General features: G+C 36.3%; 2 protein-coding genes across 2 annotated transcripts; both read left to right on the forward strand.

Annotated features, from left to right (window-relative positions):
* The first annotated feature begins 1,291 nt into the window (after nt 1–1,291).
* LOC140225227 (prostatic acid phosphatase-like) lies at nt 1,292–4,943 on the forward strand. The gene is made up of 3 exons (XM_072303390.1): nt 1,292–1,603; nt 2,725–2,936; nt 3,756–4,943. Exons 1-3 carry the CDS (start codon nt 1,585–1,587, stop codon nt 3,936–3,938), a joined length of 414 nt encoding a protein of 137 aa, XP_072159491.1. The 5' UTR covers nt 1,292–1,584; the 3' UTR covers nt 3,939–4,943.
* Nucleotides 4,944–5,702: 759 nt separating this feature from the next.
* Nucleotides 5,703–16,365, forward strand: LOC109030139 (testicular acid phosphatase homolog). The gene is made up of 7 exons (XM_072303389.1): nt 5,703–6,459; nt 7,320–7,418; nt 8,509–8,748; nt 12,111–12,290; nt 12,804–12,927; nt 14,490–14,707; nt 16,098–16,365. Exons 1-7 carry the CDS (start codon nt 6,322–6,324, stop codon nt 16,278–16,280), a joined length of 1,182 nt encoding a protein of 393 aa, XP_072159490.1. The 5' UTR covers nt 5,703–6,321; the 3' UTR covers nt 16,281–16,365.
* The last annotated feature ends 909 nt before the right edge of the window (nt 16,366–17,274 follow it).

Raw genomic sequence — 17,274 nt, forward strand, 5'->3', positions numbered from 1 at the left:
AACAAAAGTACCCATACATGTATAAGGTATATTGTACATTCAATATTTTAAGAATAGAAATAAAACCAAATATTCATCAATGACAATTTGAAAGGATGATTCAAAAGGAGGAAGTAATATCATTTCATTTCGAAAATGAGCAACCATAACAACACCTTCTTCTCTCTCAATTTCTCATTTCCATATTGTCAATATAATTTTACGTACCGACTAAAATATAACGCTTGGAACAAGTCACTGTTGCTTATTTTACGTGTCGGCGTAAACTACTGGACAAAAAAAGGTGCGCGGACAAAAAATCGTTGACAAAATGTCCTGAAACCCCAAACCCTACAAAAATGAGTTTGTATCCCTATTTAACATTCGGTACGAGTTACAAGATGCGACGCACATATTCCAGCACCGAACATCAACATCATCGATTACTTTTTGAGAGAGAGCGGAGAAACGAAGGAAAGAAAAATGAAAAAAAAAAAAAAAATCCTCCAAAACTTAGAATGGGGCAGCCGCCGTCGCCCTCTTGGCCTACACATGCGCCACCACTGACGTGCAGATTCATCGTGAGTTTTTGTTTTCTCCAGTAGATCATTCGAGTAAAAAAACATTGTCCGCTCTTGTTAAAAGAGGAGGCTCAATGGCAATCCATCTACCAACTGAAATTGGATGAAAATCAAGAACTCCTTGCAAACATTTCAAAAGGCACTGGCCTTGGCAGGAGCTCAATCAGAGACGTCCACGAAATAGACACTATTAGTGGCGACGTCATCATAGGGATTCTCCATTACATCGAATTGGATCCAAACAATAACATTGGCATAACCTCTTTCAATGCTACCAATGCGAAAAAATCGATAAATATCGCTTTTCTGTGACGTTGCACTAATAGCGTCTTGCAGATCGTGGTATGTAAGCTAAAATGATTCATACAAGGATACATAACATATATTTTGCAAATCCACTATTGATGAACACACAATGTATTGATGAACACACAATGCATTGATGAACACACAATTTATTTATGAACAAAAAGATAGGGTAAGAAAATGAGTACAGCAGTAAATGTTCACTTTTAATTAGATCGTTCAGAATTTCTCTTGATTTCACTGACTTATCTCTCCTTTTTTTTACAAGATGCCTTCATTTAATCTTGTCGAAAACAAACAAAAAAAAAATCTTAAGCAGGAATACACTTCCATCGTTAAACACACTGAAATTCCTTAAACGATACTTGAGAAGACTCAGTTTTGGTATGAGCCGATTATGAGCCGGATCGATTCATGTCGATCGATTTATGTCTATAGAATATACCCTCCCATTGAAAATGGTATTTTAAATAAACTGTACAGCGCTTTTCGTATAAGTCAAACTAAAAGTAATTGATTAAGTAATTTATTTATTTTAAGTAGTAGTAACTATTTACGTTCAACTCGCAGGGGTATTTAGACTGAATTTGCGTGCATGTTTCTCTTTTTATAGGAAGACGAAGGACTTTCATTACCTGAGTGGGCTCATTCTATCGATCGGGAGAGACTCCGTTTACTCGCCAATATTTTTACCTTAAGACCTTTCGCAACACCCAGCATGACTAAACTTAAATCAGGTATCAACATATTATTAACATTTAAATCACAAGACTGAGGTACATGGCATACTATTTCTTCATTTCCTCTAAAAAGTATAATATAAAATATGACATCTTCAAATTTTAGTTACATACAGTTACACGCACAATGGAAGTTAAGTGATGGTTCTATGCATGCAGTGCCTATATTTTGACCAGGACTCTAAATTCAATTTTCATGAATTTCATTCCTTAAACATTGCCATAACTTCAAAATAATCAAGCATAGCCGCACTGGGCCAGGTGTACACAGAAAAGAATGGATTGCTGATTTATCAATTCAATTGTTAAAAAAAAGTGACTCAATGTTCCAAATGCACATTTTACAATAGTAGAAGGCTAATTTCACCACGGGGCTGGTTGAAGTAGCATTTTTTGTGTGCAACATCTATGTACATGAAACATCGCAGTCATTTTTTTCAACTACAAAATTGTAAAATCGACAATTTAATTTTTTCTGTGTATGAGATAAATTCACAAAAAATCGGCGCATTTTGCTGTCGTTTGTGCCTAGTTAGATATGTAAGACCGATTAAGTGTGAAAAACTGATGGGAGAGTGAACGTCCTAAACATGAAGACTTTTTTGACGCTATCAGATGTTTTCCCCGAAGTGCGTTTCAGCGGCGCATTGGGATTCCAAGTTATGTATAAAATACTAGGGAGTATGTTTTCCTAGTCGCTACACAACTTCATCCCAGGGACTTTCAAGGCAATATAATGAATGGAAAAAATGAGGGGGAAAAAAATGACCAAAATAAAATAACTATAAAAATATTTCAACACGTAGTCCTTATTATTCCATCAGAAAGTTTCGCAAAGTATTGGAAAGTTCTGCGGAAAATCCGTGATTCTTCGCAGCCCTCTAATAATCATATATATTTTATTATAAAAAACATGAAATTGATACATAATCTATTCTTCCCTCGTGGTAATGCCTGAATACCGCGTAGTGTAAAGCTGTACCAATTTGGGAGTTTTTTTTATCGTGTTTGAAGTATGTAGAAACATAGTATTTTAGGATCTCTTATAAGGTATGTTAGGTCATTGAGCTTTTCAATTGTTTGCCTCATTTAGGTTCTCCTTTTTGTTGTTGCCGCAGGTGTCCTCATAAATGAGATCTTAATGAACATGAAAAAGAAAGCTAACGCAAGTGAAATGTTTGAGCGCCGGATAAATGTTTACTCTGCCCATGATACTACCATTGCTAATCTCTGGCGTGGTTTCAACGTTATCGAAAAGCTTGAGTTCCCTTCCTATGGAGCAGCGCTGATGATTGAGCTCCACGAGATCGACGACAAATATCAAGTGAAAGTAAGCTTCATCTTAATTCTCATTCAAATGTATTTGCTGACAATCTTTGTTCAGCTTATGGTTTTGATTTTCAGGTTTGCTAATACTCGTGCATGGAAGAAGCAGAGACGGTGATCGGTATATTTTCCAAGTTCATACTTTAAAAATAATTGACATTTTTTCATTATCATCAGAGGATACATTTTTCAAAACTGGACCCCGTGAACTACTTCATACATTCATTGCAGCGTTGTTTTATATTCAGGACAATCTTTTTGATTATTGAAGAAAATAGAAAAAATAACAGCTCCTACTATTAGTCTCATATTTTGCACAGACACAGCTAGTGAGACAACTTACGCATAGAAACAGTGTGAAAAAACACAGAATACAGTCACTTAATTCCTGTTTTTTTTTTTTTTTTTTTTTTTTTTTGTATCTTGCAGCTACATTTTGCATATTTGCAATAAATTGTCACTCGAAGTGCAACCATAAAAGTCAATGATCCTCTACTGGTAGTTAAAAAAAAATATTTCAACAAGTGGTTGCTGTTGACCACTCAACAAGCTGAAAGTACACTTGACTTGATGCATAGTATCCAAATAGTATACGCATTTTTCCTAAAAAATGAGCTGCTAATATTAATGGATGGATGTATTAGGATGTAAAGAAAAAAACAATGAAATTGATCCCGGTCTCGGACTACGTGAGAAGCCTAAAATGCGAATTATTATTATTCGTGATTTTGTATTGCCTTATTTTTGAAGGGATCAATATAATCCTAATAGCTGACACTATTTTCCATTTTTTTCACGTGAATTTTACCGTTTTTCGTTTTAGATACTTTACAAAAAGAGTCACCTCGATGACGACTTGATAGAGCTGAAAATCGAGGGCTGCAAGGACAATCAGGGCAAGGAAACTGACGCAATGTGCGATCTTCATATTTTCTTATCAGCATTACAACCTGTCGTCATTGAAAACTTTGACGAGGCCTGTGAAGTCCCAAATGAGCAAATTTGACTCTCTACCTTTATCCTTTCATTTTATGATCGGAAATGAATAAGACATAAAAATCACAGAAAATAAACATTAGTTTTTATACAATTTACAGTTTAGGTACTTTCATACGAGTGCTCTATACAAAACCTGTATGCGTTGAGGATGGTTCAAATATTAGGTGCTTAAAGTATCTTTTCTTGAACCCTCTCCCTCTTAAAACGTTTTCGTGACGTAGAGTAGACCCAAACTCTCGATCTGACATACTTCAGATATGAGTATGGCTCATTTTATCGCACTTGAGAGCTTAACGAATTTTCTTTCCCTCTTCTTTTTTTCTCCTTCTTATGTTATGACAGGTTAATTTTAAGTTTCAAATTCATCTAATTTTGTTTACGATAGATTTCAATATAGGTGCGAAAAGAATTCAGGGAGCATGATAGAACACTAAAGTGACTTATTACTCATTGACTTACTATGTTTTAAAATTCAATTGAAAGTTTAAAATTATAGTCTTAATTTACTTTAAAACAATTGATCTCGTGCAAAATCTGACTTGACACTGGTTTCCTTGATAATCTAAAAATGATGCATGATTGAGAGAATTTCATATGAACTGGTTTTTGAAATGAGCAATATCTGATTCATTTTAGAAACACCTCATGTGCTTGCAGTTTTCCTATGCAGATATAAGTGCCTATATGCTCCAGTCAGAAATAGTGGCTCATTCTTGCTCAATGCAGACCACATTAAAAGAACGATTAAGTTTTTGCAGAAAAATTCCTAATATATGCCAATCTTATGTCACTCTATGGGGGATTCGAATATTGCTTTGGAGGTTGAGAAAAGATCACAAAAGCGCGAATTTTGTCGTGTGGGAGATTGAATGCACTTGTCATACAGAGTGCTATAAACTTTTAAGCCATGCCACCAAGAAATGTGACATGATTTTTTTTATTTGAAAATACTTTAACCGCTGGTGAAGCAAATGTTTCGCATGCGCTCAAAGTTAGCATATCTTTGTCGTTATATATATATAACGCGAAGTACTTTGCGAAGGTATACCTTCGCAAAGTACCTGGCAATATAATTTATCTCAAAATTAAAAATCAATCTCTCTTGGTAAGTATAATCACATTTTTTGTGACAAAATTTTAGCATGTGACATTGAACTTATATATCCGCACTTCCACATGAACGTTGAGGACTTGCAGGATTAAGTTATTAGAGGGTCTCCGTTCTTTATCTCTTTTTTTAGTACGCCGTGAGCGGATCAAGAGACCTTACCGAGAAATAAATATATTCAGTGCAAAAAAGGCTTTTTCAATTGTACAACAGACTAATGATTTGAAGATACAATCCAGGTTCATTTCATCGCAGAGTGAATTTGAAGGAAGCAAGTAACCCTCAAAATCAGTTTTCTCCATTTCAAATTTTTTAACAATATCTTTCGTACCTATATTTTTCGGGAATCAAAACCTGTGCCAAAAAATCAGCATCTCGAAACTAATGATCGAGCATACGTCTTAAATTTCCTCTCTTAAACTTTAAAGAGTAAACGCAAGGTACGCGTGACTCCATGGAAGATATTTAATCTATTTTGAGGATACTGAAAAGATAGTACCCCTTTGTAGTCAAAATTCATCAATAAAAAGATAAAAAAAACCGAGACAGTCATTTTAAGTGTCCTGCATCAATCACCGCTATACACTCTCGTCTGAATACTTCAGCACAAGTATGGCTCATCTTATCAAAAAATGTATATATTTAACCATCAAGCCATTCACATCACAATTTGACAGTCATACTTACAGAACTTACTCTCCGTGTCGGTTTGAACTGTAATAATCAGTGCTCAAAGAATGAACAATTGAAGGTTAATATTTTCAGTAGAATTCTTACACTCGAAACTGTCAGTGCATTACACCTGCGATAAAGCAAATTGTTACGCCTTTTCCCTCTTTACTTCTTTCATTAAACTAAAGGAACAACTTTGACAGGAAACAGTCACACGAACATTTATTTCTCGGTTATGGTCAATATTAAATACGTATTCGTTCCTATGCTGGCATAAATGTTCATTTCCTCCCCAGTGATTATAAAAAAATACTTTTTAGAATACAGCCTGCTAATTATTTAAAATAATAAAGTTAAAAATATTTTAATATTATATTACAACATAGCTACCTACCTACTGTTTTTTGACTATAACAAATTGACTTTACGTGCTGTTCAAGAAAATAAAGCAATACGGAGGGGAAAAATTTAACATTCGAAAACATCAATTGTGAACTTTGATCTCTGCCACTTAAATGATATTGTGCGCTCTATTGCCCTAAAAATGAATTAAACTCGTCTTATATCATTACTTACTTTTGAAAAAAATAATTGGAATAAGGACAGCATCATGCAGTGCTACAAACCGAAAAGATGGAACATGTTTCTAGTGATGATCTTGGCGATCTCCGTTATTACTGCTAGCGTTGGATTCTACGTTTTCAGGGCTGGATCTGCCGCTGAAGCTACGTTACGTTTCGTTAGCATAGTGAGTATGCTTGATTCCCAGTAGTAATACAGTTTTTTTGGATTTCAGTTGTAGAAAATAGGGCAGAAATTGAATCCAAAATGGGCATTGTAAGAGCAACGCTTTTCCCCAGGTAGCTGCAATCGAAATCAGTTTTGATTTGATCGGAGAACGCATCGCGATTTTATCGTCGTCGATTTATTCGTCGCCTACCTGACAAAAGGGCATAACTAAACTCTGCAATGAACCCAGTCTTCCATACATTTCAATGTTTTCCGGGCTCATCTTAATAAGTAGTTACGCCCTTATGTCGGTCAAGCGACGAATTGAAATATTATCGAACGTAAGTGGTGATAAATGGAGATGAATATTGATTGTATCAAACGCAAGATAAACCTGTGATAAGACTGAGAATAATCGCTCAAATTCTGTTGATCCTAGCGATTATATCGCCAAAAAATCATAAATAAAAATCGCAAATTAATTTCAAAATATCCCACATTTTCTATTGAAAAATGTCACTTAGGTATTTCCTCCGTGCTCTCTATAACGCACGTACTTATCGACGCGCAAGCCAAATATCCTTTTGAAATACGTTACGCTTAGTTCAACCAGGCTGCTTACGGTGGCTCAATTTTGTGCTTTTGAAAAGCTACCAGATTTTCTTTCAAAAGACAAGATACGCAAAAGTGAATTCTCGGGTGTTGCATTGGCTGCATTACTATAGTTTTCGAATAACAAGATGTAAACTGAAAGTCAGGCTCTTTAATTGTGTGTAAAATTCTCATCGTGATACCTTGGATTAGCCTTAAATTTGTCCAAAATTTCCCCGCATAATTTGCCTTATTTTCGCTAAATGTCACTCATTTGTAATTATCTAGGTTCATCGGCATGGTGACAGAGCCCCTGAACGTTCATATCCCCTCGATCCGTACAAAGACAAATCGTTTTGGCCGGATGGACTCGGAGCTTTATCGCAGGTAACCAAGAATAACATTAATAATAATGGCATGAATTGGACGTATTTCTGCTGAACGGAAGTATAGACGAGTATGAGGCATGGGAGAGACATATGATTAAAATTTATATATATATATATATATATATATATATATATATATATATATATATAAACTTATCTGCGACGAATCTCTTTGGCGGCAGATGCGTTTCGAGCTACTGCTCATCATCGGTCCGACCTGATGCGATTTGTCGCCAAAGAAATTCGTCATAAGTGAGTTATTTTTTTTTTAATTTTAATAATTACGTGACATGTGCGAAAATAGCACCCTCATTTTATATATTAGAGACATGTGACTTTTGGGAGGTAGAAAAACGGGATTTTACATTCCACGCCTACGGTACTAAGCGCCAACAGTATGCGGCTCTCATGAGCTGTTGGCATGGCAAAAAAACGTTGACAGGGCTCATGAGTTAAAGATCCCTGACCGTGTGCATCCCCGTTGTCGCGTCGCCGCTGACGTCACTGGCGCTTTATAATTCCCTTTCATTCTTACGGCCCTCTACTAATGAGCACACCCCTTCTTTCCCACCTGTCTCTGGTTCCGATTAGCAGAAATACGTCCAAATGAGGATAATTTGCTGCCTTGCAAACATAAAAGGGAAGCAGAAGAATCAGCGGGAGGAGAAGAGAGCAGATATTGCCGCTAACTTTTTTTCACGTATGCAACACCTTCATATTATGCCGATCAACAGGTATAAAGAAGGCTATTATCTTTTCAAACCAACGTGGGTTCGTTTAAATAAAAACAAACAAAAAATATTCTGAAAGTATTCCTCCAAGAAAATGTAGGTAATTTTCTTCAATAAGTATTTCAGCCCAGTGAAAGGGTGGCGACTGGGGGTTTTAAAGGAAAAGAGGGAGTGCCAACTCCTTATGTATGTATTTCTTCAAGAAAATAATGATTTCAGAGACCATGTTCTCTTTTTGAAGCCTTCGATCCTAGCATCTGCTTTTCTTTCAAATTACTTACCAAATCCCGTAGAATTGGTCTCAGCAACAATGATTTGTCTCGATAGCTACTTAGTGTTTTTCGATGTGTGTTTTAGCGCGGGAAAATCGGAGTACACAGGTTGGGTAACTTCTTACGGCAACGTTACGATGGATTCCTGTCTGCCAAGTACTCACCATCTGAGATTTTCGTCTTTTCGAGTTTTTATGATCGATGTTTGATGAGCGCAAGCCTCGTCTTGGCGGGGCTTTATCCGCCCGTTGGACTTCAACTTTGGAACCCAGATTTAAAATGGCAGCCGATTCCTATTCATACTGTTCCTTTGCCATACGATGATGTAAGTCAACGCGATTTAATACAGATATCACTCAGTGTAATATCACTCAGTGTAATCACTCAGATACATAGCTCAGGTGGAGGTTTTGTTCATGCCATTTTACGACAAAAATAACTTCACGGAAAAAATATGTCGATTGAGGGGCTTGGTGGATAAGGCGCATTAGAGCGGTTTTTGCCATTTCCTTTGCTAAAACACCTAAATGTATAAAACAACAACAACAACAACAACAACAACAACAACAACAACAACATACGTGTCTGAAGTTTCGGAATTACATGAATCCTAATAGCGGATATAAAGTTCAAACTGAGCTGTTTATGCTTCAAAAATTGGAATTTTGGAGTTAATTTTTCACAGAATATGCATTAAGACTAATTCAGGGGCTTGGAGGGCTTGGCGTATATGTGTATTTTTTAAAAACAAAATTGATATAATACTAATTTCATGTTTAACAGTTTTAATGCTAATTCTGAGAAAAATTCGCTCCCAAATTCTGATTTTCAAAAAGTCAGTTTGAACTTTCTTTCCGTCTCAAGGATCCATGTAATTTCGAAACTTCAGACACGTATTTCTCGGTACAACAAAAGCTGCACTCATGTGCCTTGTCTTCTAAGCCCTTTAGTTTTACTTGAAATCGTCATTAATATCTCAATTTTTTTCAAAAACTGCACTTATGCGCCTTGTCTCCGAGCCCTTTAATTTCAAAATTTTTTTCTGGCGCCAGCCAGAATGGGCCGGTAGACCAAGTACAAATTTGAGCATTCTAACACATGCGTCTTTACCAAAATTTCACGTAGAACACGATTTGCTCAAAGAAAATTGACCAAAATAATAACTATTTTTGATTTAAAGATTCAAACTTCCCACTCGTAGAAAACACAGTAAGTAATTTACTCGATGTAAATCGCACACTAAACGTGTCGATAAGAAAATATACCACCCTCCATCTTGACGCTTTAGCTCAGCTGTAGCAAGCTGTTCACACTTCGAACAACACAGAGTAAAAAAAACAATGCTCAATTGAGAAGCCAGCCGAAACCGTTGTGGTGTGCACGTAGAGTATTTGGTTTCTTGCGAGTGGGAAATTCAAATTTTCTGCGACCAATGTAAAATAAAAACGCTAGTTTTTTTTAGTTAAGAGTAGATTTCAGTAGTTTTCGTTGATCGAATCGTGTTGTGCGTGAAATTCTTATTAAGAATTTTTTTCTCTTTCGGGGCGGTAATCCAGGATTGCGCGAAAGGTCTGAGAAAATGTATTAGGATTACGCGAAAAAGACACAAGGATTGCGCGAATAGAAACCTTAACATCTAAGGAATGCGCGAATTTAAGATGAAGGTAATATAAGGTAGAAGTTTGGCAAAACAGGAAACAGTTGTAAAATAAACGCATTTTTATGTAGGTTAGTTTGTTGACAAGTCATCGATGCCGGAGGATCGACATTCTGATGATAAATGAAGTGAAAAGATTGAATAATGGTCATGGGTATAAAGAACTTTCCTAACTTCTCTCTGAAAAAATATTCGATCGGGAGAAACGAGGCAACGTTGAAATGCTCATAACGGCGTCGTAACACAACATGGGCCTTTTATGCTCTATTATTCGATGCCGCGCGCGATTATCCTATCGCAAGTTCGAATAATCGCGCCGAACACAGTGCGGCCGGCGTTAAACGTATATTAGCACCTGCAAGACTCCAGGAATACTTCACGCATTGCGCCAAACAGTGCGGTCGGCGTCAAGCCCATATGAGCGCCTACAAGACTGCGCGAATACTTCTCGCACTGCGCCAAACGCAGTGCAGTCGGTCAATTGGCGTCAAACTCATATTAGCGCCTACAATACTGTAAGAATTATGTAGGACTGCGTGTCGTCATTCTCGACTTTCTGCTCCAGTTTTTACCATAATTAAAGGGAAAATATGTTTCCTCATCGTAACGATTCAGAAACTCGAATGATGTTTAATTTTTTTTGGGTTACATTAAAAGAAAATAGAAAGAACGAAAATATCGCTGCAAAATTTTCGATACCTATATTTGAGATCATTTAGATAAATTCACGGAAACTTTTCAGAGAAACTGAATATAGCTTTTAAAAACATTTATTAAAAATAAAGCATAAAAGCGGTGTCTAACGTATCAATCAGAGATAAATATACGCTTTCTTTCGGGTGCACTCGTCGGGTTTTGCATCCATGAAAATCTCTTAAAAATCTTGAACATGGTTGAGCAACAATTTTTTTCGTGTAGTTTTTTTCCGTGAGTGGCGGCCGCGAGGCTTCCAAAGCCTACTACCACTATTACTACTACTATTACTTACTACTATTTAATGAGAGCTCTCGCTGGGCCATTTGTGCTGCGAGGGCTAGTTATCCATCGAAAAGAGACATGCCCGTGAGTGAGGAGGGGCTGAACTATTCTACTACTACTAACTAATCTACTATTTGTGAGATTTTTAGGAGGTTTTTTCCTAGCGATTGAAGAATAATTTTTGTTGTAATCTTATTAAACAAAAACAAATAGTTTGAAACTCCTAAAACTACACAGATATATTTTGATGGTGAAACTGCAGGAATGTGCATCTTGGTTTGCGGCGTTGCAAACTTCCTGTCATATTTTATTTTCTGCATCGAAAACTACTCAACGTCATTTTTTGAAAACTCCAGTGTTTTTTTCCTTCGTGTGAAGAATATTATGTGAAAATTTCGAGGCATAATTTATGAGCGGTCTCCTTAAATAAAGAAAAATAGGAGTGGAAATTTTGAAACACTGCAATCGAGATACACATTTTTGCAGTTTCATTGTCGATATGTGTGCTGTTCTCAAAGATACGACAAAAAGTTTAACTTAAGGTGATTCGACGGTTGCCTTTTTTTTGTGTGAGAGCGACGTACGGTATATCGCATCAATTTGTTTCATAATTTTAGCTACTCGTCACTTTTTTCGAATTTTTAGATCATACCTCTGTTGTCATGAGACTAAAGCATTAATGTACCAAATATGACAAAGAAATTCAACGTAATAAAGGCAGGGTATTTTCAGGGGGAAAATACCGCATTCGATACTGATACCGAAACTGCACTCGAATACGATATTATTCCTCTAAAAATACCCTACTTTTAATACGTTAAGTTTCTTTGTCAAATTTGGTACATAATTCTTTAGTTTCATGACAAGGGAAATGCCATCTCAAAATTTGAAAAAATGACAAGTTGCTGAAATCATGGAACGAATTGATGCGATATATCGCACGTCACTCTGACACAAAAAATGGCAACCGTCGAATCACCTTAAATTCTCTCTGTCAGGTAGACCACAAATATTCCGTGATTTTACAGTGAGTTTTTCATTTTCCTCTTTAGATCATTCGCGTTTCTAAACACTGTCCCCTCTTGTCGAAAGAGGAAGCCAACTGGCAAAACGTCACCAAGCTGAAACTGGCTGAGAACCAAGAACTTCTTGCAAACATTTCAAAGGGAACTGGCATTGAAATGAAAACAATCTCGGATGTCTACCACATAAATGACAATTTGAAGGTCGTGGTACGTAGAACGAATTTTCCAATTGTGTTTAAAACATATTCTGAAAATACTGCCGTGCTAAAGGAAAACGCCGAATGAACCTTCAGGTGTTGCCAAATTTCCTTTCAAAAATCGCGAATTTCCAAGTAAATTTATGAATATTTTTCTCCCAATTTTTCAGATAATTTATTTCACAATTTTACCTACAGATTCTGAAAATTTAAAGGAAACATATTCATAACTTTCCTAAAAAATGAACATTTCACCAAAGGAAATTTGGTAACTCTCGAATGTTCCTGCGGCGTTCTCCCTTAGCACGACAGAATAGGCATGCAATCTTTGAATGAAAAAAAAAAAATAAAAAAATAAAGATTTATTAAAGGTTATTTTTTCACCAGAATTTCTTCCGTAACTGGAATGAAAAATCGACACCTTGTTTTTGATCCATCCTGTGCCGAGAGTATAGAATTTAACGCACAAGGAAACTTAGATGAATTCATAAATTCTTCGTGTACGAGTTTTTAATTTTCACAGGAGGAGGAAGGACTTGCGTTGCCTCAGTGGGCTCACAGTATTGATCGGGAAAGACTCCGATCACTTGCCAATATCGGAACTTTTAAACACTTTGCAACACCCGCCATGAACAAACTCAAATCAGGTAGCGAAATATTCTTGACACATACATCAGCTAGCTATACTGCCATACTACGGAAAAACGCCGTATGAACCTTCAGGCGTTGCCGAATTTCCTTTGATAAAACGCGAATTTCCTGGTAAAATGTATGAATATTCTCCTACAAATTCAGATAATTTTGTTCGCAATTTCACCTTAAGTTCCTGAACATTTCAAGGAGAAATGTTCATAATTTTCCTCAAAAATGCACATTTTGGAAATTTGGCAACTCTCGAATGATTATACGGTATACTTTCTTAACACGGCAGTATAGCATACATGACATAGTAGTAGTTTATTTCGTCATTTCGTCTAAATAATAGTGGGCTATGGCTCCTTTATCTCAGTGTTATACACTTACTCGGGAAGGTATAGCAGTGGCTGAGTGTCTCAACATGTAATGTTTCTGGCTCTAAATTCCTCATTTCAGATTTTTATTTTCGTGTAAATAACAACTACATAAACTAATAAAAAAAAGCATTGTGTGACCAATGAAAATGGAAAGTCGCCACTCGTAACTCGGTTAATTGGACGTATTTCTATCAAACGGAACCATGTGCATTATAACATAAGTCCTGTTATGCACCTATCTTTATGTGTCTCAGGGCTCATGTCTTAATGCATATAGTTCCGTTTGTCAGAGATACGTCCAATTTTAGCTGTAATCAAAACCATGCACCTATCGAGCAATTTTTCTAGCTCATGACAATTTGCCATAGTTCACAAACCTAAATGAGTTTGTTGCACCCAAGGGCTACTGCCAAATAAGTGTTCTCTTGACGAGATTCTAAAATCCCACAAAGGTCAAGTCGAGCACGTCAAAAAAGTCTGAAATTCACTCCGCATTTCACTTCGCTCGCAATGTGCCTAGTACGCAAAACGCTTTTCCGAGTTCCCGCGTCTGCGGGCAGTTTTTTCAGTTACCGCAGACCAGGTTAGAAAAGGCGGAGGTATAAGAGAAGAAAAAACTAACCATGAGTAAACAAACGATTTCACTAACATTTTCTATTGTATGATTTCCATAGTTTTTAAGAATTTTTTAATTTATCTCTCATTTTTTTCAAAAGCCAAAGCTTGGAATCGATTTAAATCTTGCGCAAGGAGAGTTTATAACAGTTCCCGAGGTAGTTTAATAAGGCTAGGTCCGAGGAAACCTGACTGCCGATCACCAAGAAAAACTGCCCGCACGTGCGGTACATTTAAAAAGAGTGTTATACATTACGCAGATTGCACGCTAAGGAGTAGATTTCAGATTTCTTTGATGTTCCCAACGTGATTTTTGAGGGAATTTACACTTAAAGAAAGAGTATACAGTTGGTTATATCTTTTGCATGCAACAGACCTATTGTTTCTATATTATCTTTCCGGCAACATATATTGAGAGTTAATTATTTGTTTTAAGAATGCTAAATGCAAATCACCGAAATTAATTCCGAAACCTTACAAATTGGATGACTTCATATTTCAGGGTCGATTAAGATCTGTTCGGTTAGTACGTTTTTTAATTGTTTCATTCATGAAGGTGCTTCTTTTTGTTGCTTTTGCAGGTGTCCTCATAAATAAGATCTTAAGGAATATGAATTCAAAAGCAAACACAAGGGAAAAATTCGAGCGTCAGATGAATTTATACTCTGCACACGATAGTACTATTGGCAATATCTGGCGAGGTCTAAACGTTACCTCAGACATAGAGAGCTTATTCCCTTCCTATGGAGCAGCGGTCATGATTGAGCTCCACGAGATCGATGGGAAATATCGAGTGAAAGTAAGTCCCATTTTAATTTTGTTTCAAAATTTTGAGACGTCAGTTAGACAATGGGATTTGCTGTTAGTCTTTTTCCATATTATGGTATTCATTATCACACTGAAAAAGAATATTCTGGAGCTATTATTTTGACTTGAAGCGTTGTTTCTCGTCGACAAAGGGTTTTTTTTTTTTTTTTTTTTTTTTTTTTTTTTTTTTTTTATATATCTAGTTAATTCCATGCGGATGCATCTGAACATCAGTTGTATTTAGTTGAAAAGACGTCGTTTTGATATCGTTAAGTTTAAGTTGGAAAAACGATAACAAAACAGCGTTTCTTAATTTAAAAAAAAAACTTACTTCAAGTTAAATCCCGCACGGATTTGACTAAAAATAAAACTAAATTTCGTCGACGAGAAACGGCGCTTTAAGTAAAGATAATGTCTCAAGAAAAAAACATTTTCAATGCAGATTTGCTAATAATCGTGCATGGAAGAAGCAGGGGCACCGATCAAGAACGTTTCCAAGTTTATATTTTAAAAATTATTTAAATTGTTTATTAATCCAAGGAAAATGTGTTTAAAAATCTAGACCGTGCAAATTTCTTCACAAAATCGCAGGGCTACTCAACGTTCAGGATAATTTTTTTTCAATACTGAAGAGGAATGAAGGAAAATGGAAAGGGGCACTATTGGTCATGGTATACTTTGCATGGAAAAAACCATATATAAAAAAATGGTAGGTCTGAATCAACATAAGATCACACGGGATACCTACTGTCACATCACGTGTGGCTTACTATAATGCAGCAATAATTTGCAAATTTTTTTCTTATTTTTTACTCCTTCAAATATCCCACAAGGGATAATCCTGCGCTTTAGCCCTGAATCCCTCCGTCCCTACTGATCATCCAGTCCTAGGCAATCGTTGTTTGAGAAAATCAAATTCGGGTCGCCTGGCCGGGAATCGAACTCGGGACCTCCCGAGCATAGAGCTAGCGCCACAACTACTACACCATAGGAGGCCGAGATTTGCAGATACTTGTCAGTTGAAGAGCAACCATAAAATCAAATTATCCTCTCCCGGTAATTTAAAAAAAAATTACGTAAAAAAGTGGTTGTTGTTGACCACCTATCAAGCCAAGAGTACATTTAATGCAGTATTCAAGCATATTGAGAATTTTCCTAAGAATTGAACTCCTCGTTCATGAGTGAATATTAAAAGCAGAGGGGGAAAAAAAATTAAATTAATCCCACCCTGGAGCTACACGAGAAAGCTAATATACGAATTATAATATTAATGATTTTGCACTCGTCTCTTGCTGACTATACTTATCTTATTTTTACCCAATTGCTTACCCTATCCTCCGTTGCTCAGTCACGTAACTTAAACGTATTTTATCTCATTTCAGATACTTTACAAGAGGAGTCACCTCGATGACGACTTGATAGTGCTGAAAACTGAGGGCTGCAAGGAGAGTTGGGGCAAGGAAACGGATGCTATGTGCGATCTTGATATTTTCTCATCGGCACTACAACATGTCGTTATCGACAACTTCGACAAGGCGTGCGAAATCCCAACAGAGCATATCTGATTTCTACAGTGGATTAACGTAAAATTTTGGTTCTGTGATTGTATCGAAGAGGAAAATAATAAAGCAAAAAATGGCAGAATATCTATATCAGCTTTGATACAGCTCAAAATTTATTTTCAAACTTTTCATCCATAAACCGATACCCTCATTTGGACCGCGTACCAAGCCACATCAGCCATCGCCTACTTTAATTGGGTAACTTAATTTATTACTTGAAAACGGTCGAGCGGATTTTTGTGCAAATTTCAATGAGTTTTCTGCATGGTTCGAAGCAAATTTCTCAAAATTCTTAAAGGAATCCGTGCATGCATTCTCTTGTAAAGAAGTAAATTGCCCAGTTAAATTTGGCGATAGCCGACGTGGCGACTGAAATGAAGAGAAAATTATTGTATTCGGATGTCGAATTAGCCTAGTCTATATCCTTTTCATTTCCGTTGCTGGAATCTAAAATATATTTTCTTCATCTCATATTTTCTTCGGATAATCATCCGAAGAAAATACACTATTGCATTCTTCCATGATGTCGGACCCGGACCTGAGACTTTGTGAAGAGCACCTGTCACGGTTTCAGGACATTCCGTCAACGATTTTTTGTCCGCGCACCTGTTTTGCCCCGTAGTTTACGCCTACGCGGAAAATAAAAGTGTTGAAAGAAACTATACAAAAATGAATAAAAATGGAAGAAAAACCAACAAGCACGCAATCATTAGTTTTAACCCGTATGACTATGTACATAGATCTTTTAGAGTTAAATAGTCCGATTTCGAGCGTTTGGTTGCGCGGACACCTCGCTGAAACACCGTAAAAGCACAAAATATAAAAGAAAACATTAAAGTGCTTTGGGAATCATTAAATTTGACACAGAACCACCGTAATATTTACAAAACACATTTTAAATTTTCCTCAAATACAATTTTTTTTTCATCTATTTAAATGAGGAAAATCCATGCAGAGTGTGCAAAAATTTCAAAATCATGAACTGAAAAACACCGAC

Source organism: Bemisia tabaci, chromosome 8 (genome assembly GCF_918797505.1).
Source record: "Bemisia tabaci chromosome 8, PGI_BMITA_v3".
Taxonomy (NCBI): domain Eukaryota; kingdom Metazoa; phylum Arthropoda; class Insecta; order Hemiptera; family Aleyrodidae; genus Bemisia; species Bemisia tabaci.